This window comes from Arachis ipaensis, chromosome B05 (genome assembly GCF_000816755.2).
Source record: "Arachis ipaensis cultivar K30076 chromosome B05, Araip1.1, whole genome shotgun sequence".
In the NCBI taxonomy this organism is placed as follows: Eukaryota; Viridiplantae; Streptophyta; class Magnoliopsida; order Fabales; family Fabaceae; genus Arachis; species Arachis ipaensis.
In genome coordinates, this window is record NC_029789.2 from 12,955,882 (window position 1) to 12,982,680 (window position 26,799).

The window sequence follows — 26,799 nt, forward strand, 5'->3', positions numbered from 1 at the left end:
TCTTATACTTTTTTTCTTTTGTTTTTCTCAATGCACATGATTAAATTATTGAATGCATGAACATGTTCTAAACATTTTTTTCACATTTTCTCAAGAATGTACAACACCCAATTCTTAAACCAAACGTTTCCAAACCCACTTTTCCCCACACTTAATTCATGAGCACTCTCACTAGTCTAAGCTAACCAAGGATTCAAATTAAGGACATTATTGTTTTCCGCTTAGAGTTAATGATGTGCTAAAGTAAAGAACAAAGGGGTAAAATAGGCTCAAAATTGGTTTGCAAGGGATAATGAAAGGGTAAGGCCATATGGGTATGTAAGCTCAGTGAAACAAAGGCCTCAATTATATAACTGCATGCATACATCAAACAATAGAAATATAGAATTAAGCAAGACAAAGATCACAATTTTAGAGAAAAAAACACACACCAAAAATAAAATATTGGTTGGTAAAATGCAACCAATCAAATAAGCTAAAAAATCTCACAGGTTTTGTGTGTTCGAACTCTAAACCATGTTCCAAAATAATATTTCTTCAAACAAGTTCAATAAAAATTTTAATCAAATTAGTGAAATACTCTAAAAAGTTTCTTGAAAAAGTAAATATTACTTCAACCAAGCAGTTGGTAAAATATGCACAAAATGTAACAAACATGTAATCAAACATGCAAGTGCAACAACTAACTACAAAGAAAATTTAAACATTGGTTTTGAGACAGGAAGGTACTAACCCACGGAGATCGGTATCGACCTCCCCACACTTAAAGATTGCACCATCCTCGGTGCATGCTAAGATGTACAAGTGGATGGGTGGCTCCAACTGATACTTTTCTCCAAGGATTGTGCAGATGGACTTGTTTGTCTCCCCATGTAAAAGTTTTCTGTTTTCCTTCCTCGGTGGCCATCCTAAAAGAAGAGGAAAAAGAGAGGGGCATGAATTCAAAGGGATAAGCAAGGAAGAGGGTAGTACGAGTGATAATCATGCCAAGATAAAGAAGAATGTCGTTAACACATGGTCGCGACTCCATGTAATTAGGACATCAATGGAAATATAGCATGATAAATTGAGGCAATTAAATGCAAGATATTTATTGGCATGCTGGCAAATGCATGAGTAGCATAGATTAAGCATTAAAAGCCAAAATGTATTATTAGTCGTAACAAACTAACAATAACATTTGTATAGATAATTATATTTAATTAATAAAATATTGGAACGGTTTTGTAAAAAATAGGCATTAGAGTAGAAGGATAGAATAATTAGGAATTCACAATGCCATACGGGCTTTTCACAAACATTTGGTATGCATGTAAAATACGTTAGGAAAAGCAAGAATTCAAAACATGCATGCAACCCCAAAAATTAATATTAATTGTCAAATCATTCTTGATGATATCCACAAGCTTAAGTATAATAATATAAGACTCAAATAAAGCTCCAACACCAACATAAAAATGCGTGAAGAAAAAGAAAAGAATGAAAAAGAAACCAGAAATAACTAAGCATGAAAGAGAAATTTTTTTTGAAGAAAGAAAAGTAATTAAATGCAAATAAGAAAAATGAAGGAAGAAAGAAGAAGGGAATGAAAAGTCGAAACGCAACGCGTGCGCGCAAGGCACGCATGCGTGGGAGAACTGTATTCGCCATGTGACGTGTACGCGTCACCCACGCGTACGCGTGGGTGGTCTTGGAAGCAAAAGGACGCGCACGCGTCAGGGACGTGTACGCGTGGATGACCTTGTGCCTCTAGCACAGTTCCAGCGTGGGGGCAGCACAACTTTCTGTCCAAAATGCTATTTACGCCGATTTTCCTATCCACGCGTACGCGTGGTTTTCCCTTGTGGCAGATGACGCGCACGCGTCATAGACGCATACGCATGGGTCGAATTGTGCGCAGAACACACCAGCCACACAATTTCATCATAACTTTCTGTTCGTTGGATGGGGAGCGAGATTGCTATCGACGCCCACGCGTGGCCTGCGCGTACGCGTGGTTTGTCCCTTTTTTTTATGCAGTATGCAGAATGCAAAATGCAGATGCTGATGCAGGCATTATGAATGAACACTAAGAAAAATAGAATAAAATAAAACTAAGAATAAAAAAACAAAATAAAACTAAGACTGAAAAAGAACGATCATACTATGGTGGGTTGTCTCCCACCTAGCACTTTTGGTTTAAGTCCTTAAGTTGGACCTTTGGTGAGCTCCTTGTCATGGTGACTAGTGCTTGAACTCATCCAGGAATCCTCACTAGTGTTTGTAATTCCAATAGCCTCCGGGATCCCACACTAGTTGCATAAAGGCTTCAAGCAAGTTAAAGCAAGTGACAAGGCCCCAAGGGTGTTGATTGCTAGAATGAATTCCGGGGTCCCAAACCTTGCTTTTGCACCCGTCTTCTTGTTGACCATCTTTGTTCCAACCGGGTGGTAAGCAATCCGAATTCTCACTGAGGCATCCAAACAGCTTCCTAGACCCATACAATTTAGTATTCTTCCAACCATGATACTTCAGCCGTGAGCTTCCTACCACAATGAACCTAGGATTGTGTTGCCAACCACTAACCATCTCCCTCTTACTCTTATAGCCACAAAGAGCTCTAAGTTGCCCATCCGTCTCAAGCAAAGCATATTCAAGTGGGCTAATTAAGCTTAGAGATGAGAGATTTACCCACTTGAATGAAGGGATGGATGGTGATGGCTTTGGGGGAGAGGTCTCCAATAACCTTGGCAAGGTGATTGGTGCACGGAAATCGTGATTCACACTTTTCACATCTCCGCACAACTAACCAGTAAGTGCACTGGGTCGTCCAAGTAATACCTTACGTGAGTAAGGGTCGATCCCACAGAGATTGTCGGATTGAAGCAAGTTATGGTCATCTTGTAAATCTCAGTCAGGCGGATTCAAATGGTTATAAGGTTTTGATAACTAAAGGATAAATAAAACATAAAATAAGATAAAGTTACTTATGTAATTCATTGGTGGGAATTTCAGATAAGCGTCTAGAGATGCTTTGTTGCTTCTGAACCTCTGCTTTCCTATTGCCTTCTTCCAACCATGCGTGCTCCCTCTCAGGGCAAGCTGTAGGATCCTCTCAGTAAAAATGGTCCTCTACGGTTTCTGCACGGCTAATCAACTGTCGGATTTCTCATCTCGGATGAAAAATACCAGGTATAGCTACCACATGGCTAATCATCTGTCAGTTCCTGCTAGCGTCGGAATAGGATCCATTGATCCTTTTGCACACTGTCACTGCGCCCAACATTCGTAGGTTTGAAGCTTGTCATAGTCATGCCTTCCCAGATCCTACTCAGAATACCACAGACAAGGTTTAGACTTTCTGGATCCCAGGAATGATGCCAATTGTTCTAGCCTATACCACGAAGATACTAATCTCACAGACTCGGTCCGTGTATTAGATACCCAAGAGAATATACTCTGGCTGTCGTCCAATGACTACGTTGAACATCATGTAGACCGCTTTGTGGTTGTCAGGCACGCGGATCTTGGCTAAGCGAGTAACGAAGATTGGGTGATTGTCACGGGTCACCCCTTTATTCTTACTTAACTGAATTAAGTACAAGAGTATATCTTGGAGAAGAAGTAGGCGTGAATTGAATAAAAAATAGTAGTAATTGCATTAATTCATGAAGAACAGCAGAGCTCCATACCTTAATCTATGGGGTATAGAAACTCTACCGTAGGAGATACATAAGTGAAAATAGTCTAGGCATGGCTGAATGGCCAGCCTCCAAAACGTGCATCAAAGTGAAAAAGTATTTCAAAGATGTAAAATAAATCTTTAAAAGTAGTTTTTATACTAGACTAGTAACCTAGGGTTACAGAAAATGAATAACTAAGTGCAGATAGTGCAGAAATCTACTTTCGGGGCCCACTTGGTGTGTGCTTGGGCTGAGCATTGAAGCTTTTTTCATGCATAGGCTGTTCCTGGAGTTAAACGCCAGCTTTGGTGCCAGTTTGGGCGTTTAACTCCAATTTTGGTGCCAGTTTGGGCGTTTTACGCCAAGATATTTTAGGCTGGCTTTGGACGCCAGTTTGGACTATCAAATCTCGGGAAAAGTATGGACTATTATATATTGATGGAAAGCTCAGGATGTCTACTTTCCAACGCAATTGAGAGCGAGCCAATTTAGCTCATGTAGCTCCAGAAAATCTATTTCAAATGCAGCAGGGTCAGAATCCAACATCATCTGCAATCCTTTTTCAGCCTCTGAATCAGATTTTTGCTCAGGTCCCTCAATTTCAGCCAGAAAATACCTGAAATCATAAAAAAATACACAAAATCATAGTAAAGTCCAAAAATATAATTTTTGAATAAAAACTAATAAAAATATAATAAAAAGTAACTAAAACATACTAAAAACTATGTAAAAACAATGCCAAAAAGGGTATAAATTATCCGCTCATCACAAAAAACTTAAATTGTTGCTTGTCCCCAAGCAACTAAAAACAAAATAGGATAAAAAGAAGAGAATATACAATGAATTCCAAACTTATCAATGAACTTAGTTCCAATTAGATGAGCGGGGCTAGTAGCCTTTTTGCTTCTGAACAGTTTTGGCATCTCACTTTATCCTTTGAAGTTCAGAATGATTGGCTTCGATAGGAACTTAGAATTCAGATAGTGTTATTGATTTTCCTATTTCAGTATGTTAATTCTTGAACACAGCTACTTTATGAGTCTTGGCTGTGACCCTAAGCATTTTATTTTCCAGTATTACCACCGGATACATAAATGCCACAGACACATAACTGGGTGAACCTTTTCAGATTGTGACTCAGCTTTGCTAGAGTCCCCAGTTAGAAGTATCTAGAGCTCTTAAGCACACTCTTTTTGCTTTGGACCACGACTTTAACTGCTCAGTCTCAAGCTTTTCACTTGACACCTTCACGCCATAAGCACATGGTTAAGGACAGTTTGGTTTAGCCGTTTAGGCCAGGATTTTATTCCTTTGGGTCCTCCTATCCATTAATGCTCAAAGCCTTGGATCCTTTTTACCCTTGCCTTTTGGTTTAAAGGGTTATTGGCTTTTTCTGCTTGCTTTTTCTTTTTCTTTCTTTTTTCTTTTTTTTTTTATATTTTTTTCGCCATTTTTTCGCAAGCTTTGTTTTTCACTGTTTTTTCTTGCTTCAAGAATCAATTTTATGATTTTTCAGATTATCAATAACATTTCTCCTTTTTCATTATTCTTTCAAGAGCCAACAATTTTAACATTCATAAACAACAATATAAAAAATATGCACTGTTCAAGCATTCATTCAGAAAACAAAAAGTATTGCCACCACATCAAAATAATTAAACTAATTTCAAGATAGAATTCGAAATCATGCACTTCTTGTTCTTTTGCAAATAAAAACATTTTTCATTTAAGAAATGTGAAGGATTCATAGGATGTTCATAGCTTTAGGACATAGACACTAGACACTAATGATCATGTAATAAAGACAAAAACGTAGACAAACAATAAAGCATATAATTCGAAAAATAGAAAAATAAGAACAAGAAAATTAAAGAACGGGTCCACCTTAGTGATGGCGGCTAGTTCTTCCTCTTGAAGATCTTTTGGAGTGCTTGAGATCCTCTATGTCTCTTCCTTGCCTTTGTTGCTCCTCCCTCATGGCTCTTTGGTCCTCTCTAATTTCATGGAGGATGATGGAATGCTCTTGGTGCTCCATCCTTAATTGTCCCATGTTGGAACTTAATTCTTCTAAGGAGGTGTTGATTTGCTTCCAATAGTTTTGTGGAGGAAAATGCATCCCTTGAGGCATCTCAGGGATTTCTAGATGAGGAACTTTCTCATGCTCTTGTTGAGGTCCATGAGTGGGCCCTCTTGTTTGCTCCATCTTCTTCTTAGTGATGGGCTTGTCTCATTCAATGAGGATGTCTTCCTCTATGACAATTCCAGCTGAATTGCAAAGGGTGCAAATGAGATGAGGGAAGGCTAACCTTGCCAAAGTGGAAGGCTTGTCTGCCACCTTGTAGAGTTCTAGGAATATGATCTTATGAACTTCTACTTCCTCTCCATTCATGATGCTATGGATCATGATAGCCCGGTCTATTGTAACTTCAGACCAGTTGCTAGTAGGAATGATAAAGCGTTGGATGAACTCCAACCATCCCCTAGCCACGGGTTTTTGAGGTCAAGCCTTCTTAGTTGAACCGGCTTGCCTCTTGAGCCTCTCTTCTATTGAGCTCCTTCCACACAAATGTCCCTAAGGACTTGGTCCAACCTTTGGTCAAAGTGTACCCTTCTAGTGAAAGGGTGAGGATCTCCTTGCATCATTGGCAAGTTGAATGCCAACCTCACATTTTCCAGACTGAAATCTAAGTAATTCCCCCGAACCATTGTGAGCCAATTCTTTGGGTTCGGGTTCATACTTTGATCATGGTTCTTAGTGATCCATGCATTGGCATAGCACTCTTGAACCATTAAGATTCCGACTTGTTGAATGGGGTTGGTGAGAGTTTTCCAACCTCTTCTTTGAATCTCATGTCGGATCTCCGGATATTCACTCTTTTTGAGCTTGAAGGGGACCTCGGGAATCACCTTTTTCTTGGCCACAACTTCATAGAAGTGGTCTTGATGGACCTTTGAGATAAATCTATCCATCTCCTATGACTCGGAGGTGGAAGCAATTGCCTTCCTTTTCCTCTTTCTAGAGGTTTCTCTGGCCTTAGGTGCCATTAATGGTTATGGAAAAACAAAAAAGCTTAGATTTTCCCACACCAAACTTAGAATGGTTGCACATCCTCGAGCAAAAAGAATAAAGAAAGGAGTAGAAGAAGAAGAAATGGAGGAGATGGAGGGAGTAGTGGTTTCGTCTAAGGGGGTAGTAGTGTGTATGATGTGTGAGATTGAAGGTTGTAAGGAGGGGGTATTTATAGGGTAAGGGAGAGAGGGAATTCGGTCATGAAGGGGTGGGTTTGGGAGGAGAATGGTTTGAATTTGAATGGTGGGGTAGGTGGGGTTTTATGATAGATGGATGTGAGTGGTGAAGAGATTATGGAGAAGGGGGTAAGATTTGATAGGTGAAGGGTATTTGGGGAAGAGTGTTGTGGAAAGGTGTGAAGAGGAGAGAAGAAGAGGTGGGGTAGATGGGATCCTGTGGGGTCTACAGATCCTGAGGTGTCAAGGAATTCTGCTTCCTGCACCATTTTGGCGTTCAAACGCCCACTGTGTGCCAATTCTGGCATTAAACGCCAGCTCTGCTACCTTTTCTGGCGTTAAACGCCAGTCTGCTGCCCCTTTCTGGTGTTAAACGCCAGTCTGTCTGCCATTTCTAGCGTTTAACACCAGCCAGACGCCAGACACCCCTTTCTGGCGTTAAACGCCCAGAGTGCTGCCCATTCTGGCGTTTAACACCCAGAATGCTGCCAGGCTGGGCGTTAAACGCCCATTCTGCTATCCTTACCCTGTCCTCCTGGGTGTGCTATTTTTCATGCTATTTTTCATTTTGCTTTAATTCTGCAGTTGTTTTTATGACTTCACATGATCATCAACCTAAAGAAAACATAAAATAACAATGGAAAATAAATAAATATAATTAAATAACATTGGGTTACCTCCCAACAAGCGCTTCTTTAATGTCAATAGCTTGACAGTGAAGCTCTTAGAGAGCTTCACAGAGACTCAGAGCTTAATGGTGGCCTCCCAACACCAAACTTAGAAGTTGAGTGTGGGGGCTCTATTTGACTCTGTACTGAGAGAAGCTTTTCATGCTTCCTCTCCATGGTTACAGAAGAAGATCCTTGAGCCTTAAACACAAGGTAGCCCTTATTCAATTGTAGGACTAACTCTCCTCTGTCCACATCAATCACAGCTCTTGCTGTGGCTAGGAAGGGTCTTCCAAGGATGATGGATTTATCTTCATCCTTCCCAGTGTCTAGGATTATGAAGTCAGCAGGGATGTACAGGTCTTCAACCTTCACTAAGACATCCTCTACAAGTGCATAAGCCTGTTTCCTTGAATTGTCTGCCATCTCTAGTGAGATTTTAGCAGCTTGTACCTCAAAAATCCCTAGTTTCTCCATTACAGAGAGTGGCATGAGGTTTATACTTGACCCAAGGTCACACAGAGCTTTCTTAAAGGTCATGGTGCCTATGATACATGGTATTAAGAATTTTCCGGGATCTGGTTTCTTCTGAGGTAATTTTTGTTGAGCCAGGGTATTTAGTTCATTAATGAGAAATGGAGGTTCATTCTCCCAAGTCTCATTACCAAACAACTTGGCATTCAGCTTCATGATTGCTCCTAGATACTGAGCAACTTGCTCTTCAATAATATCTTCATCCTCTTCAGAGGAAGAATACTCATCAGAGCTCATGAATGGCAATAGTAAGTTCAGTGGAATCTCTATGGTCTCTGTATGAGCCTCAGATTCCTTTGGTTCCTCAATAGGGAACTTCTTAGTGGCCAGTGGACGTCCAGTGAGGTCTTCCTCAGTGGAAATCACTGCCTTTCCCTCCTCTACAGTTTCGGCCATGTTGGACGTGTTTATGACCTTGCACTCTCTTTTTGGATTCTCTTCTGTATTGCTTGAGAGAGTACTAGGAGGAGTTTCAGTAACTCTTTTACTCAGTTGACCCACTTGTACCTCCAAATTTCTAATGGAGGACATTGTTTAAGTCATGAAACTGAGAATGGTCTTAGATAGATCAGAGACTGTGGTTGCTAAGTCAGAGAGGCTCTGCTTAGAATTCTCTGTCTGTTGCTTAGAAGATGATGGAAAATGTTTGCTATTGCCAAACCTATTTCTCCCACCATTATTATTGAAGCCTTGATTAGTCTTCTGTTGATCCTTCCATGAGAAATTTGGATGATTCCTCCATGAAGGATTATAGGTGTTTCCATAGGATTCTCCCATGTAATTCACCTCTTCCATTACAGGATTCTCAGGGTCATAAGCTTCTCCTTCAGGGGAGGCTTCTTTAGTACTGCCTGATGCAGCTTGCATTTCAGTCAAACTCTGAGAAATCATGTTGACTTGCTGAGTCAATATTTTATTCTGAGCTAATATGGCATTCAGAGTATCAACCTCAAGAACTCCTTTCTTCTGAGTTGTCCTATTATTCACAGGATTTCTTTTAGAAGTATACATGAACTAGTTATTTGCAACCATTTCAATGAGTTCCAGGGCTTCTGCAGGCGTCTTCTTCAGATGAAGAGATCTACCAGCAGAGTGGTCCAATGACATCTTGGACAATTCAGACAAACCATCATAGAATATACATAAGATGCTCCATTCTGAAAGCATGTCAGAAGGACACCTTCTGATCAATTGCTTGTATCTTTCTCGGAAGTTGGTGTAGTAAAGTTACCAAGCACCTTCCTTGCATCTCCACTATTGTTGTTATTTTCGGCTGCCATGTCTTCTTCTTTTTCAAAAATTTTTGTTAGGTCCTCTCTAGAGTGTTGTGCTTTAGCTTCTCTTAGCTTCCTCTTCAGAGTCCTTTCAGGTTTAGGGTCAGCTTCAACAAGAATGTTCTTATCCTTGTTCCTACTCATATGAAAAAGAAGAGAACAGAAAAGAAGAGGAATCCTCTATGTCACAGTATAGAGATTCCTTTATGTGAGTATAAGAATAGAAGAATAGAATGAAGAAGGGAGAAGAAGAAGAATTCGAACACAGATAGAGGGAGGGGGTTTGAATTATAAGTAGAAGAGAAGTGTTAGTAAATAAATAGAATAAATAGAAAGAGATAAGAGAGAGAGAGTATTTGAATATTAATTAAAATAAAAGAAAAATATTTTTGTTTTTATTTTTAATTATTAGTTAGAATTCGAAATTTAAGAAAGGAATTAAAATAAAATTAGAATTTAAAATAATTAGTTAATTAAAAAATAATTTCAAAAAAGTGGGTAGTGATTTTCGAAAATTAGAGAGAGAGAAAAATAGTTAGGTGGTTTTGAAAAAGATAAGAAACAGTAAACTTTTTAAAATTAAAACAAACAAGTCAAGTGGTTAATTGAAAAAGATTTGAAAATAAATTTTGAAAAGATAAGAAGTTAGAAAAAGATTTTGAAGTTAAATTTTGAAAGAGATATGATTGAAATTTATTTTGAAAAAGATTTGAAGAAGAAATTAAAAAGATTTGATTTTTGAATTTAAAGTTGATTACTTGACTAATAAGAAACTAAAAGATATGATTCTAGAATTTAAAGATTGATCCTTTCTTAATAGGCAAGTAACAAACTTGAAATTTTTGAATCAAAATATTAAATGTTAGCAATTATTTCGAAAATCATGAAATAAAAATAAGAAAAAGATTTTGAAAATTAATTTTGGGATTTTCGAAAACATGAAAGAAAAATGAAAAAGATTTGATTTTTGAAAAATATTTGAAAAGATAGAATTTTTAAATTGAAATTTTGGCTTGACTAACTAGAAACAACTAAATTTTAAAAATTTTTGACTAAGTCAATCCAAAATTTCGAAATTTATGAGTAAAATAAGGGAAAGATATTATTTTTTATTTTTGAATTTTTAATGAGGAGAGAGAAAAACAACAAAATGACACAAGACATAAGAAATTAAAATCAAAACAACTAATGCATGCAAGAACACTTTGAATGTCAAGATGAACATCAAGAACAATTTGAAGATCATGATGAATATCAAGAACATAATTTTAAAAATTTTTAAGAAAAGAAAGACATGCAAGACACCAAACTTAAAAAATTTTAATGTTTAGACACTATGAATTCGAAAATGCACAAGAAAAACAAGAAAAGACACAAAACAATATTTTTTAAAGATCAAACAAAGAAAATCATCAAGAACAACTTGAAGATCAAGAAGAACACAATGCATGAATTTTCGAAAATTTAAAGAAAATTTAAAAAGATGCAATTGACACCAAACTTAAAATTTGACACTAAACTCAAACAAGAAACACAAAATTTTTTGTTTTTTATGGTTTTATTAATTTTTTGTATTTTTTTTTCGAAAATTATTTTGGAAAAGGGAATAAAGAGATACAAAATTTTTAATAAGAATTCCAAGAATCATGCAATGTTAGTCTAAAGCTCCGGTCCAAAAGATCAGACATGGCCAAATGGCCAGCCAAGCTTTAAGTGAAAGCTTCGGTCCAAAAGATAAGACATGGCCAAATAGCCAGCCAAGCTTTAGCATAAAACATACAAGCATGTCAATGAGAAGTGGAAGCCTCAGTCCAAAAGATTAGACATGGCTAAACAGCCAGCCAGGCTTTAACATATCTTATGAAACTCTAGAATTTGTTCTTAAAAATTCTGAAGAACACATTTTAGAAAACTAAACATTATTATTGATATTATTTATTATTTTTTTCGAAAATAAATAAAAATTAAAAAGCTTAAACATAAAATAAAATTACCTAATCTAAGCAACAAGATGAACCGTCAGTTGTCCAAACTCGAACAATCCCCGGCAACGGCGCCAAAAACTTGGTGCACGGAGCACGGAATTCACACTTTTCACATCTCCGCACAACTAACCAGCAAGTGCACTGGGTCGTCCAAGTAATACCTTACGTGAGTAAGGGTCGATCCCACGGAGATTGTCGGCTTGAAGCAAGCTATGGTTATCTTGTAAATCTCAGTCAGGTGGATTCAAATGGTTATAAGGTTTTTATAATTAAAGGATAAATAAAACATAAAATAAGATAAAGTTACTTATGTAATTCATTGGTGGGAATTTCAGATAAGCGTCTGGAGATGCTTTGTTGCTTCTGAACCTCTGCTTTCCTATTGCCTTCTTCCAACCATGCGTGCTCCCTCCCATGGCAAGCTGTAGGATCCTCTCAGTGAAAATGGTCCTCTACGGTTTCTGCACGGCTAATCAACTGTCAGATTTCTCTTCTCGGATGAAAAATAACAGGTACAGCTACCGTATGGCTAATCATCTGTCGGTTCCCACTAGCGTCGGAATAGGATCCATTGATCCTTTTGCACACTGTCACTACGCCCAACATTCGCAGGTTTGAATCTTGTCACAGTCATCCCTTCCCAGATCCTACTCAGAATACCACAGACAAGGTTTAGACTTTCCAGATCCCAGGAATGCTGCCAATTATTCTAGCCTATACCACGAAGATACTAATCTCACGGACTCGGTCCGTGTATTAGATACCCAAGAGAATATACTCCGGCTGTCGTCCAATGACTACGTTGAACATCATGTAGACCGCTTTGTGGTTGTCAGGCACGCGGATCTTGGCTAAGCGAGTAACGAAGATTGGCTGATTGTCACGGGTCATTCCTTCATTCTGACTTAACTGAATTAAGTACGAGAGTATATCTTGGAGAAGAAGTAGGCGTGAATTGAATAGAAAACAGTAGTAATTGCATTAATTCATGAAGAACAGCAGAGCTCCACACCTTAATCTATGGGGTGTAGAAACTCCACCGTAGGAGATACATAAGTGAAAATAGTCTAGGCATGGCCGAATGGCCAGCCTCCAAAACGTGCATCAAAGTGAAAAAGTATTTCAAAGATGTAAAATAAATCTCTAAAAGTAGTTTTTATTCTAGACTAGTAACCTAGGGTTATAGAAAATGAACAACTAAGTGCAGATAGTGCATAAATCCACTTCCGGGGCCCACTTGGTGTGTGCTTGGACTGAGCATTGAAGCTTTTTTCGTGCATAGGCTTTTCCTGGAGTTAAACGCCAGCTTTGGTGCCAGTTTGGGCGTTTAACTCCAATTATGGTGCCAGTTTGGGCGTTTTACGCCAAGATGTTTTAGGCTGGCTTTCGATGCCAGTTTGGGCCATCAAATCTCGGGAAAAGTTTGGACTATTATATATTGCTGGAAAGCCCAGGATGTCTACTTTCCAACGAAATTGAGAGCGCATCAATTGGGCGTCTGTAGATTTATAAAATCCATTTCGAATGCAGCAGGGTCAGAATCCAACAGCATCTGCAGTCCTTTTTCAACCTATGAATAAGATTTTTGCTTAGGTCCCTCAATTTCAGCCAAAAAATACCTGAAATCACAGAAAAACACACAAACTCATAGTAAATTCTAGAAATGTAATTTTTGAATAAAAAGTAACTAAAACATACGAAAAACTATGTAAAAATAATGCCAAAAAGGGTATAAATTATCCGCTCATCAGTGATCTCAAGCTCCATTTCCTTGGACTCCTCTTTGACAACTTCCACCTCTTTGCAAGCTTCTTCAATATCAACCTCTTCCTCTTGGTATCTTTCTTCCAATTTGATCTCTTCTTCATTGTTCACCAAGGGCATGGGAGGTTGTGCTTCTTCTTCTTTAATCTCATCTCTTGATCAACCTCTGTAAAGTCTTCAACCTTGATATGTCTTGGAGGTTGTACACCCTCCTCAACATCAACATCAAATACCTTAGAAGGAGGCTCTATGACTGGACTTTCCCATGGAGGTTTCGCATCTCCTAAGTCTTCAACCACTTCCTCTTCTGTGATAATTTCGGCTATCTCCACTTGCTTTAATACAAAATCAAACTCCTCCTTGATGTCTTCCTTTACTAATTCTTCAACCACTCCTTCATCTTCAAGGGTCTCTGCTACCACTACCCTTAGGACCTCCTCTAGCTTCTTATGAAGTATGGATTCGCGAAGATGATTCCTTCTTTCTTGTTCCGTATCAATAGCATAATTGGGATCATCTTGCTCTTGGATTGATGGATGTGGGTGCTCTTCCATGGAGGATGGTGATGGGATGGAAAGATCATTATGTGATTCAAAAGGAAACGCACTAGAGCTTGAGGGTTGAATATTGGAGGTAGAGGGTTGGTTCATGCGGGATATAAGATTTTGGAGTGTAGAGGTGAGACCAATGATGTTAGAGATGAGGGTGTTGTTATCCAATGGAGGTTGGAGTGGATAGGAGGGTTCATTTGTTGGGAGAGAGGGCTCATAATACGGAGGTGGTTCTTCTTGATAAGGATATGGAGATGGTGAATATTGAGGTGGTGGTTCTGGGTGTGGTTCATATGGTGGTTGGTGTGGTGGATAAGGATTAGGATCATATGGAGGTGAATGGTTGTAGGTGGCTTGTGAGTATGGTGGTTCGAAGCTATGTTGAGGAGGTGGTTCATCAGCATATGGCGGGGCTTGTTGGTAACTACAAGGGGGTCCACCATATTCATCATCTTGATATGCACCCTAGAATGGCTCTTGACCATAGTAATTTGGTGGAGGTTGGTTGTCACGAAAAGGTCCACCATAACTATTGTCCTGGTATACATCATATAATGGTTGTTGGTTATAGCGCATTGGAGGGGGTTGTTGCCAAGAGGGTTGATCAAATCCTTGTGGCTCCTCCCATCTTTGATTCTTCCAACCTTGATGCCTGTTCTCATTATAGCTTCCATTCCTTCAACAACATTGGAACCAAACTTGAAACCAGAGGGGTGAGAATTCATAGTAGCTAATAAAAATTAAAAGCAAAAACAAATAAACAAGAAAAAGCAAATATTTATAATAACCAATAATAAGGCACATGTTTGCAATTCTTCGGCAACGGCGCCATTTTTACGAGTGGATTTCTGCTAGTAAAGAAATTCACAAATAAATTCTCGTTGTAAGTATAGTTTCTAAACCAGCAAAGAATCCTTTCGTACAAAAGTTTGGTTGTCACTTAAGCAAACCCAATAAAATTTATAACCGAAGTATTCAAATCTCGGGTCGTCTCTCAAGGAATTGCAGGGAGGTGTATTTATTATTGGTTATGGAAGATTATCCTTTTGGGGTTTTTGAATAAGGAACAAGAAAAGTAAATTGCAAAAATTAAAGTAATGACTAATAAAGCTCTTAGCAAGGTATGAAAACTGGAAATCTATCCTTGTTATCCTTATCAATTGTGATAAGAATTGTTCTTTACTCTCACTTAGTTAACCCTTACTAAATAAAGGAAAGTCAAGTGGACTAATTAATTTGATTCCTCAAGTCCTAGTCAACTCCTAAGGAAAGACTAGCTTTAGAGGGATCCAAATCAACCAGCAAATTCCAATTACTAATCATCAAAGGAGTTTGATAACTCAAGTGTCACCAATTAATCAATTCAAGCTAAGAACGTAAAAAGCTAAATAAAAATCATAAATCTGAAATATCTCAAATTACATTAAATATAAAATCAAATCTAACATTGGAAGGTTCATAAACCAAATTGGAAAAATAAGTAATTAACAAGAGAAATAGATGAATCAAAGCACTAGAATAAATAAAAGTAGAAGAGAAACTAAATTAAAGGAACATTGAACCTGGAATGGAGAAGAAGTAAACCTAACCTAAGAGAAATCCTAAATCCTAAAACCTAGAAAGAGGAAAGAGCCTCTCTCTCTAGAAAACTACATCTAAAATCTAAAATTGTGAATATGAAAGTTGTATGATGAATGAATCGATTTTCCCACTTTATAGCCTCTAATCTGTGTTTTCTGGGCCGAAAACTGGGTTAGAAATAACCTAGAAATTGCCCCCAGCGATTTCTGATACGTCCAGCACACGGTAAAGTCACGCGTACACGTTGTCCATGCGTACGCGTGGCTTGAATTTTCTCAAGGTCACGCGTGCGTGTGATCCACGCGTGCGCGTCGCCTATCTTCGGGGCAGTTGACGAGAGGTTTTCTGCTAGTAAAGAATTTTACAAATATATTCACGTTGCAAGTATATTTTCTAAACCAACAGAAAATCCTTTCGTAAAAACAAATTTGGTTGTCACAAGTAACAAACCCCTAATAAAATTGATAACCGAAGTATTTAAACACCGGGTCGTCTCTCAAGGAATTGCAAGAAAGTATGATTTATTATTGGTTATGGAGAAAGGTATATTTATGGGTTTTTGAAAGGTTGAACAGGGAAATTAAATAGCAGGAAAGTAAATTAATAACTAGAAAAACTCTTGGCAAGATATAAGAACTGGAAATCCCATCCTAGTTATCCTTATCAGGTGTGATGAGAATTGTTTATTGCTCCTACTTAGTTAATCCTTACTAAATAAAGGAAAGTCAAGTGGACTAATCAACTTGATTCCTCAAGTCCTAGTCAACTCCTATGGAAAGACTAGCTTTAGAGGGATCCAAATCAATCAGCAATTTCCAATTTTCAATCAACAGCTGAGTTTGACAACTCAAGTGTCACCAATTACTTAACCAAAACCAAAAGGGGAAAAAATCTATTCGAATAAAAATGCCTTGACCCGGAGAAGATTAATTGGAAGCATCAATAACATGAATTAAAGAAAGCAATCATAAATCTGAAATACCTCAATTTATATTAAATAGAGAATCAAATTAAACATAGGAATCCATGAACCAATTTGGCAAAATAAACAAACTAAAGTAATAGAATAATTAAAAGTAGAAGAGAAACTAAAGTAAAGGAACATTGAACCTGGAATGAAGAAATAACCATAAACTAAGAGAAATCATAATTCTAAAACCTAAGAGAGAGGAGAGAGCCTCTCTCTCTAGAAAACTACATATAAAAACCTACAATTGTGAATAATGAATGTTGTCTCTTTTGATTCCCCCATTCTCCAACCTTTATTCTGTGTTTCTGGGCTTGGATTTGGGCCGAAAAAGGGCCCAGAAATCGCTGGGGACGACTTCTGCAATTTTCTGCATGTGGCGTCTGTCACGCATGCGCGTGGGTCACATGTGCGTGTCATTTGGAGATTTTCCTCGCCACGCGTACGCGTCAGTCATACGTACGCGTCGCTCGTGCTTTGCGCTAGGTACGCGTGCGCGTCGTCCATGCGTGCGCGTCGCTACTCTTTTCTTCAAAACTCCATTTTATGTGTTCCTTCCATTTTTGCATGTTTCCTTTCTGTTCTCTAAGCCATTCCTGCCCTATGAAGCCTAAAAATACTTAACACACAGATCACGACATCGAATGGTAATAAAGGATAATTAAAATTAATATTTTTAAGGCATAGGAGACATGTTTTCACATATATCACAAAATAAGGAAGGAATTTGTAAAACCATGCAAATCTTATGAAAAAGTGGGTGAAGAATTGATAAAAATACTCAATTGAGCACAAGATAAATCATAAAATAGTAGTTTATCAACCTCCCCACACTTAAACAATAGCATGTCCTCATGCTAATTTTAAGAGAAAATGAAAAAGAGTGAAGGTAGAATGGTGGAATCTTATGCAATGCAATCTATTCTAAATGCAAGCTACCTAAATGAATCATGCAATTCTAATTACTATCCACTTATATATATAAAGCTTATATGTGGTTAAATTGAGTCAAATTCTTCAAGGAAACATATATGCACAGCAAAGGGCCAAGCCATATTAAAACACATTCACAATTGAGTTGAGTTAATCAAAAGATTTCACAAACTTGCAAGCAATCAATAATTAAATATGGATATATGGAAATGAGCTATTGAACTCTTACTGGATTTGTGTATGCACTCTAATCACTCAGTGTTTGGGGTTAATCACTCTATTCTTCTCTAGTCATGCTTTCTAAAACTTTGTTCTTCATCTAACCAATCAACAAATATATAATGTATACATATCTCACCTAACATATACATACTCTATACAGTTTTAAAATTATACCTAGCTACCTAATTTTCCCACTTTTATATTACATACTCATGCATTCATTTATTTTTAATTTTATCCTATGTGCATTGATTTTTACTAAACTTAATACTGGGGTAAATTTATCCCCTTATTTATTTATTTACTTAAAGGGAATTTTTTTTAACATAAACATAAAATATCAATGCACATGGTATTTTAATTATTTAAGTCTCACATAAGCATGCACCCAATATTTCAAATAATTTATCAATTTAATATCTTCCTACCAACCCAAGTTCCCACGGTTTTTCCATACTTAGTGGATACACAATCTCTATCTTAAGCTAACCAAGGATCCAAATTGGGATATTTAATTTGTTTTTCGTCTTAAGGCTAGTGATGTGATTATAGAACAGAAGGGGATTGAAAGGCTCAAGGGGGCTAACAAGGGTGACATAAAAAGGTAGGTTTAATTGGGATAAGTGAGCAAAGAATAAGTAATGGCCTCAATCATATGCAAGAATGTAAATACATTGAATATTGGACATATAGAATGAAACAAAGTAAAGTCTGCAATTATAGTGAAGAAGGAAGAAACACACAAGAATGAAAACTATGGTTACATAATGTAACCACGCAATTAAGCTCAAAAACTCACGGGTTGTGTGTTCTTCGGCTCAGAAACCATATATCAATTATGTATATCATGCAAGTAGGAATCAAGAGTTTCCATTCAACTCAATGTGAATCTTTGAATGGCTCATATAAAAATAAGTATATTTTTTGAAAAATGTTGTCAATTTACCAACATTTATTGCTATATATATATATAGTGGGTGGATTGTTGTGATTCTGAAAAACTAAAATTTCTAGTTTACTCTTATTTTCAATTAAACCAAATTATTATATGCTAAAAGGGTAAAATAAACTAAATAATCTATATTTTCTATATCACAACTAATAAGCTAGGAGTGCAAATTAAGCTAAGTATCTAAGATATATAAATACAGCCCAAAGTGCAAAATATAATAAAGTTGAAATAAACAGAAATACAACAAAAGAAAATGTGCAAGTAATGAAAAGGAAAATGAGATAAAATAAAATAAAAATAAAATAAAAATACAGAAAAAGAAATAAAATATGATAAAGAGTCTGAAAGTAGTTCACTAAAATAACATACGCCAGAGATGGCGACCTCCCCACACTTATATAATAGCATCGTCCTCGATGCTCAATCAGGCTGGGTGTGAAGAAGTGGCATCTCCGGAAGGGTGTTCTGCTGGTGTCTCAATGGCGGCCTGAGGTGCTGCAGTCTGTGTGAGTGTCTGGAGATCTGCCTGCTAAAATGGAGGCTCTATCTGTAAAGGGACCTGTGGATCAGTTGGCTGTATCTGCTGGGGCTCCTCATGATGTGGCGCAGCCTGCTCGGGTCCTGCCTGCATAGCCTCTGCTCGTGCATCGTCCTCCTGCTCATCCTCCTCCTCCTCAGAGGGCTCTGATGGTGTGTCAGGCTCGGAGGGGATGTCAGCGTGGCCCGACCGGATCATTAACTTTAAATGCTCATAGCGTCGCTTGCTGCAACGCTCAGACCGCTCATATCGTCGCTGGTTGCGGTGCTCTATCTGGTCTAGCCGCTCAAAGAGGCGATGCACTAAGTGGTAAATGGGCTCAGAAGCAGGTGAATGTGCTGTGGTGGTAGCTGGTGCAGCAGATGCTGAAGGAGCAACAGAAGATGTGGCTGCATCAGTGAGGGAAGTAAGAGAGGGCGGTCTGTAGCCCAGAGCCATGAACTTCCTGCCATGTGGGATGATCTTCTTGCAGTCGGCGGCTGGTGGCCTCTCATCCTCAGGTTCCCAGGGCACCTTAGCTCGGCGGCCCAGCTGGGTAATCAGGTATGGGAAGGGCAGAGTACCTCGAACATGGACTTTAGCCATGGAGTGACGGATGAATCGGGGAAGGTACAGGTCCTTGCCTTCCATCACGCACCAAATAAGAGTCATCATGGCAGCTGGCACCTCAGTCTCGTGAGTGCTCGACATCACATAGTTGCTCAGAATTTGCTGCCATAGCCGAGCCTCATCGTTTAGATAATTGATCTTGATGCCTTTAGGGTGCACTGTTGACTTTTCCATAACCCATGAGACAGCAGGATCAATAGCTATAGTGTGTTTGACTGCTTTCCAATCAACACGCATAAACCTCATATCTTCTTCAGCCTTCTGGTAACCATCTGGTTTATCTGACTTAGGCTGGAGTTGGAGGATATCTTCAATTGCCTCCTCAGTAACTAGAATCTGCTTCTCTCTGAGCTGTACTGCATCCAGGGTCATTTTTAAAATAGTTGCAGTAAAATTCTCTGACCCAGGATGCATTAACCTCAGTCAAGTTCCTCTCCAGAAAGAACCAGCCTCTCTGTTTTATCTGTTCGGTAGTGTAATGTTATAGTTCAGCTGGGATTCTGAGGGTCTTTTCCAAGTATAGGTGCCTGTGAGTCCCAAAGACATCATACTTTCGTTCACAATAACGGTTTGCGAACTTTATCGGATCAGTGGCAGGCACGAGTTGATCTGCTTTTTCTTGCGGAGTAAAGTTTTTCTCACGCTAGGAATCATCGTGTAGGATATCTAAAATGGTGGTAGATAGATGGGCAAAAGAGGAATATAAGTATAGATGGGCAAAAGAGGAATAGAATAGCAATATAAGCATGAAGTGAGTTAGATAGATGCAGAATTTTGGACTATATGCAAGCTGAATGTCAAAGAATTGAAATAAAAATCACAATCCAAGATCTATGATATGCGGATTGCTTGTTTATCAGGAACAACAATAATCGTGCCTTGAAATGGGTTGAAAGTAGTTAGTTGAAAACTAAGAGAGAAGTTAGAAAGTTAATGCAGTTAAGAGTTAAAAAGTGAAGTTAAAGTTAGTGGCACGGTATTGTAGTTCTTAGTGAACAAAAATTGCACGAACTTGAAGAATAATTAACTCACATTCAAGTAGAGAATGCAGGTTATTGATGATGAATCATATAAATAAAAGAAGTGCAAAATGAATAAAATCATCAATAATGCGATTTGACTAAGAAGGGAACCAGAAGGAGTAGGAATGTGAGCCCATTCGTCCATGAATTGACTTGAATGAAACCAATTAGTAGAGAATTCAAAAGTATCAAAGCCAATATATGAATGGGAGTTGAGTGAAACAAATTGCGAAAAAATTGGGCAGCATTCCGGCTATAAATTGGACATTCCCGGAAAATCAAATAGCCTAATAATGCAAATAGCATTACTTTTAAGCAAGATTAGCAGCTTATATGAATCCTAGAACAGGTAAGACCAAAAATAGTAAGTATAGGCAATAAGCAAGTTTAGCCAATCCAAAACAGCAATAAGTGGTTTAGCTAATCCAAAACAGCAGTAATTAGGTATATGTAATCAGCCTAGCTTTAGCAAATTCAGAAAGCAAGCAAGAATATAGGATATGGATGCAATATATTCGACTTACTGAATCAATGAGGATAAAGCAAATGGCAACAAGAATGCTAATGTATGTGCAGTTATATAGGCATTTGCAACACTCAATTAAGATCTGATGAAACAAAATAGTATCGAACAAGAATAGAACAGCAGTGAATAGCAACATCAACAACACAGCAATTTCAAAATTGCAAAATAGTTAAAGCAAGCAGCAAGAACGGCACAATTATCAGACCTAAATCCACTAACCACATCCTAGCTACCTAACCACCTAAAATCCACTACGAACATGCATCTCTAACTATCCTAATTTGAACAGAATTGAAAAATATGCAAACTAACTAACTGGAATGGGAAAGGAATCGGAGTGCAGTGGTTGAGCACGCGAGGGCTAGGGTTTCCGCGTCAGGGGGGTTAAGTGATTTCAAATCCACGCGAACGCGTGGATCACGCGACAGCATGGATGAGGCGAAAAGTGCAACGACGCGAAGGCGTCATTTATGCGAATGCGTAATTAAGGGATAATAAAAATGACGCGTACGCGTGAAGCATGCCTACGCGTCGACTAGAATTGTGCTAAACGTACACATCCAGCGTCGTTTTGGCGCAACTCTCTGTTTCAATAAAGGGGGCAAAAATTTTCACGCGACGTGTACGTGTCGCACACGCTCACGCGTGGTGTGCGTAAGTGAAAATGACGCGTACGTGTTATTGACGCGCATGCATAGCCCAAATTGTGCCTAACGCATACCAACCGCACAATTCCAGCACAACTTTTTGAGGGTTGGATGGTGACGCCGATTTGGAATCGACGCTCACGCGTGGCCCATGCGCCCGCGTGGTATGGCGTTTTTTTTTTTAATATGCAGAATGCAAAATGCGTATGCTGATGTGGATGTTATGAATGATACTAGGAAAAATAAAATAAAATAAAATAAAATAAAATAAAATAAAATGAAACTAAAAACAAACAAAACAAAACAAAATAAAATCAAAATTAAAAAGGAACGATCATGCCACGGTGGGTTGTCTCCCACCTAGCACTTTTGGTTAAAGTCCTTAAGCTGGACATTTGTTGAGCTCCTTGTTATGGTGGCTTGTGCTTGAACTCATCCAGAAATCTCCACCAGCGTTTGCGATTCCAATAGCCTCCGGGGTCCCAAACTAGGCATGTAAAGCCTTCGAGCAAGTCAAAGCAGGTGTTCAGGTTCCAGGAGTATTGATTGTCAGGATAAATTCCAGAATCCAAAACCTTGGTTTTGTACCCGTCTTCGCTTCTATCTTCATTATTCCAATCGGGCGGTACACAACCTGAATTTTTACTGAGATACCCGAACTTCTTCCGAAATCCATTCAATTGAGCTCTATACCAATCCTTGTACTTCCATTTGGAGCGTGGAACCTTATTGAACCTTACCTGCCAACTATTTTATCGACCATATCCCTCTTACTCTTAAAGCAACAAAGAGCTCTAAGCTGGCCATCGGTCTCAAGCAAACTATATTCAAGTGGAAAGGTGAAGATAAAGGCTAAGGATTTTACCCACTTGAAGTTTGTATTGGGTGGTAATGGCGTTGGGAGAGGTGTTTCCAGTGGTCTTTCAAGCTCCACTTCCTTATACTCCTCTGTGAATAGTTCCACTTCCTTACAAACCTCTTCAACTGCAACCACGTCTTGATCAAAGTCTTCAATTTCTTCCTCATCACTCAAGTCATAAGTTGGAGGTTGAAAAAAATCTACCTCTACATCATCTTTATATTCACTTGGGGCAGATTCTTCAGTCTCAAAGAATTCAATTACGGATGCAAGTTTATCACTAGGAGAGCTTGATTCGTGATCATCATTACCAAGGAAACTTACTTCTTGATTTGTTCCGTCCAGTTCTTCATAAGATACATGCCTTGGGAGTTGTGCACTATCCTCCTTAGCATTAGTTGCAAATTTCTTGGCGGGATTCTCTACAATTCTTGATTCCCATGGAGGTTCAGCGTCTCCTAAGTCTTCAACCAATTCTTCTTAATTTCAGCTTCCTCTACTTGTTCCAGTACAAAGTCATGCTCTGTACTGCTAACCGGAGCTTCTAGTGTCTCCTTCATGCTACGTTCTTCATTAGATTCTCCACATGAATTCATGGGAGTTCCTTGAGTGCCGGAACGTCGGGAAGCTAATTGATTTAAAGAATTTTACAAATATATTCTCGTTGCAAGTATAGTTTCTAAACCAACAGAAAATCCTTTCGTACAAACAAATTTGGCAAGTAACAAACCCCTAATAAAATTGATAACCGAAGTATTTAAACCTCGGGTCATCTCTCAAGGAATTGCAGGGAAGTATGATTTATTATTGGTTATGGAGAAAGGTATATTTATAGGTTTTTGAAAGGTTGAACAGGGAAATTAAATAGCAGGAAAGTAAATTAATAACTAGAAAAACTCTTGGCAAGATATAAGAACTAGAAATCCTATCCTAATTATCCTTATCAGGTGTGATGAGAATTGTTTATTGCTCCTACTTAGTTAACCCTTACTAAATAAAGGAAAGTCAAGTGGACTAATCAACTTGATTCCTCAAGTCCTAGTCAACTCCTATGGAAAGACTAGCTTTAGAGGGATCCAAATCAATCAGTAATTTTTAATTTTCAATCAACAGCTGAGTTTGACAACTCAAGTGTCACCAATTACTCAACCAAAGCCAAAAGGGGAAAAAATCTATTCGAATAAAAATGCCTTGACCAGGAGAAGATTAATTGGAAGCATCAATAACATAAATGAAAGAAAGCAATCATAAATCTGAAATACCTCAATTTATATTAAATAGCAATTTGGCAAAATAAACAAACTAAAGTAATAGAATAATTAAAAGTAGAAGAGAAACTAAAGTAAATCACTGGGGGTGACTTCTGCAATTTTCTGCACGTGGCGTCCGTCACGCGTGCGCGTGGGTCACGCGTGCGCGTCATTTGGAGATTTTCCTTGCCACGCGTCCGCGTCGTCCATGCGTGCGCGTCGCTGCTCTTTTCTTCAAAACTCTATTTTGTGCGTTCCTTCCATTTTCGCATGTTTCCTTTCTGTTCTCTAAGTCATTCCTGCCCTATGAAGCCTAAAAATACTTAACACACAGATCACGGCATCGAATGGTAATAAAGGATAATTAAAATTAATATTTTTAAGGTATAGGAGACATGTTTTCACATATATCACAAAATAAGGAAGGAATTTGTAAAACCATGCAAATCTTATGAATAAGTGGGTGAAGAATTGATAAAAACACTCAATTAAGGACAAGATAAATCATAAAATAGTGGTTTATCAGTAGCTATGGCAAATTATATATCATTACGAAGCCCAAAATATTAGCTTTCCAACGCAACTGGAACCGGCTCATTTGGACCTCTGTAGCTCAAGTTATGACTGTTTGAGTGGGAAGAGGTCAGGCTAGACAGCTTTAGCAGTTCCTTCATTTTCTTGTATTCCTTCCACTTTTGCATGCTTCCTTTCCATCCTCTAAGCCATTCCTGCCCTATAAACTCTGAAATCACTTAACACACATATCAAGGCATCGAATGGTAATAAGAGAGGATTAAACATAGCAAATTTAAGACCAAAGAAGCATGTTTCTAATCATAGCACATAATTAGGAAGGCAAATGTAAAACATGCGAATTCAATGAGTAAATGTGAGTATAGTGGATGTAATCCACTCAATTAAGCACAAGATGTACCACCAAATAGTGGTGCATCACTCTTCCAAACAATCATGGTTAATTCTCAGTGCTTTCCAACTTAAAAATCCTTGTACTAATAAGCAATAAATAACTAAGCAGAGTTAATAGTTAAAATCATCCCTAGCGTTTGGTAGAGAGACAGAGATTGAAAGACTGAGACTGAGAGATGGAGACTAAGAGACAAAGACCAAAATAAATTTTAGTATTCTGTTTGGTGAAAAGTGAGAGACAGAAATTGAAACAAGAATAAAACTCTAATTTAATTTGCACAAAGGATAAAATTGGAATTAATTAATTGAAATGAGGGTATTTTAGGTATAAAATATTATTAAAATTTCAGTCCCCGTCTCTAAAAATTTCAGCCCCCTGTGTCTCTACTTTTTGAAGGTACTGAAATATTAAAATTTTAGGGACAGAGACAGAAATTTTAGTACCAGTCTCTGAGCCAACAAACATGATACTGTGTCTCAGTCTCCCAGTCTCTGTCCCAGTACCTCAAAACAAACGCTACCTAAAAGATACCCTGACCTTCATTTTGTTCATTGAAAGATAAAATTAATCAAAATCGTCCCCGAAAGATACATGACTTGGTCACGTTAATCCTTCCGTTAGTTGGATGCTGACGTGGTGGGTTAAACCGGATCGGACCGGCCGGTTGAACCGGTTAAACCGGGAACCAGTGAGAGAAACGGTTCGGTTCTCCTCCTAAAACCGCCAATTTCAAAATCGTTGGAAAACCGGCAAACCGGCAAAAAACAGGCCGGTTGGGCCAGACCAAAACCCGGCCGGTTCTTAAAAAAACAAACCTACGCCGCGTCACTTACCCCCTCCCCCAAACGCCTTCGCGAATCAAATGTCCTCAGTCCCTCACCACTCACCAACCCTAGCTTCTTCAAGAATTCAGAACCCAAACCAAAAACCTAGCCTCTTCAACGGATTCGACGCCGCCGCTCGTCGTTGTAGGCGCCTCTGCGGCCTCCTCCTCCCCCTGTTCCAAACCAAATCCCTAGCTCGGCACGTCGTCGTCACGTCGTCTTCTAGCTTCGCTGTTCGAGGCTTCGAGTTCAAGATGCTTGCCGTGGTGTCACCGTCGTTGTCTTGCTCTCAGTTGAAGGTCAGTGGCACTGTTTAGTGATTCCCTTTTATGCTCTGTTGAGTCTGTGTTGAAACTTGAATGTCTGATAATTAGTGATTTCTGAATCTGAAATGACGTAAATAATTGGTTTTGTGTTGTTGAAATTATGTTGTTGAAATGGATTTGTTATGTTGCTGGCCTGCTGTTGCCATTTTTTAATTTTTGAGTATGATGTTTCTAATTTTTTGTTGAAATAGTTATTGATTTGAAGGTTAGGGTGATTATTTGTTCTGAAACTGAGTCTGCTGTTTCACTGCCTGATGGGAAAGTAATTTCTCCCCATCCTCCATTGGATTCGTCCTGCTCGTCTCCCTCTTGATGGTCAGTGACTTTGGTGTGCACTTGTTCTTCGTTTTTCGTTTTATTCTCTGACTTTTTGTTCTGAAATCAACAAATCATTGAATGATTATATTGATTATAGGGTTTTGTGTCTTTGTTCAAATTTGCAGAATGTCCCCGGAATTATTTACTGAGAACAAGAACATTGCAGGATTTGATAATGTAGGAGTGGCGTGTCTGATGTTTATGTTTCTATTGATTTTGTGATTTGTTTGTATTTATATTATGTGGATTTCATATCAGCCAGGAAAATCTCTTTATACTACTGTTAGAGAGCTCGTGGAGAATTCGCTTGACTCAGCGGAATCGATATCGGAGCTTCTGGTAGTTGAGACAACCATGTGAGTTTGCATTTGAAAGTACAATGAACTAGTAAATGATTGATTGTTCCACGCTGACATGGTTGTTGCAGTGAGGAGATAAAGAAAAGCAAATTTAATTCTATGATCGGTCTCATTGACTATGGGCGAGTTGTTGTGGAGTTGTACGATGATTGAGACTGAGAAGGTCCATGAGATGTGTTTGATTACATTATTGTTGAGTTAGTTATGCCATAATGCGAAATACTAGACTGTGTCGAACTGTATTGTTGTGTGGT

At 38.4% G+C, this 26,799-nt stretch overlaps 1 protein-coding gene and 1 long non-coding RNA gene across 2 annotated transcripts in view; one reads left to right on the top strand and one right to left on the bottom strand.

Annotated features, from left to right (window-relative positions):
• LOC107640174 (serine/threonine-protein phosphatase 7 long form homolog) overlaps positions 1-19,858 on the bottom strand; it is a 26,605-nt gene extending 6,747 nt beyond the window's left edge. The window contains exons 1-2 of the mRNA XM_016343725.1: positions 19,646-19,858; positions 19,119-19,408 (exon numbers count right to left, since the gene is read on the bottom strand). Of these exons, the coding sequence (XP_016199211.1) occupies positions 19,119-19,408; positions 19,646-19,858 (503 nt within the window). The remainder of the gene's footprint in view (positions 1-19,118; positions 19,409-19,645) is intronic.
• On the top strand, positions 25,566-26,531 carry LOC110262747. The gene is made up of 3 exons (XR_002347730.1): positions 25,566-25,841; positions 26,060-26,183; positions 26,445-26,531. It is a non-coding gene; the product is annotated as an uncharacterized LOC110262747 (long non-coding RNA).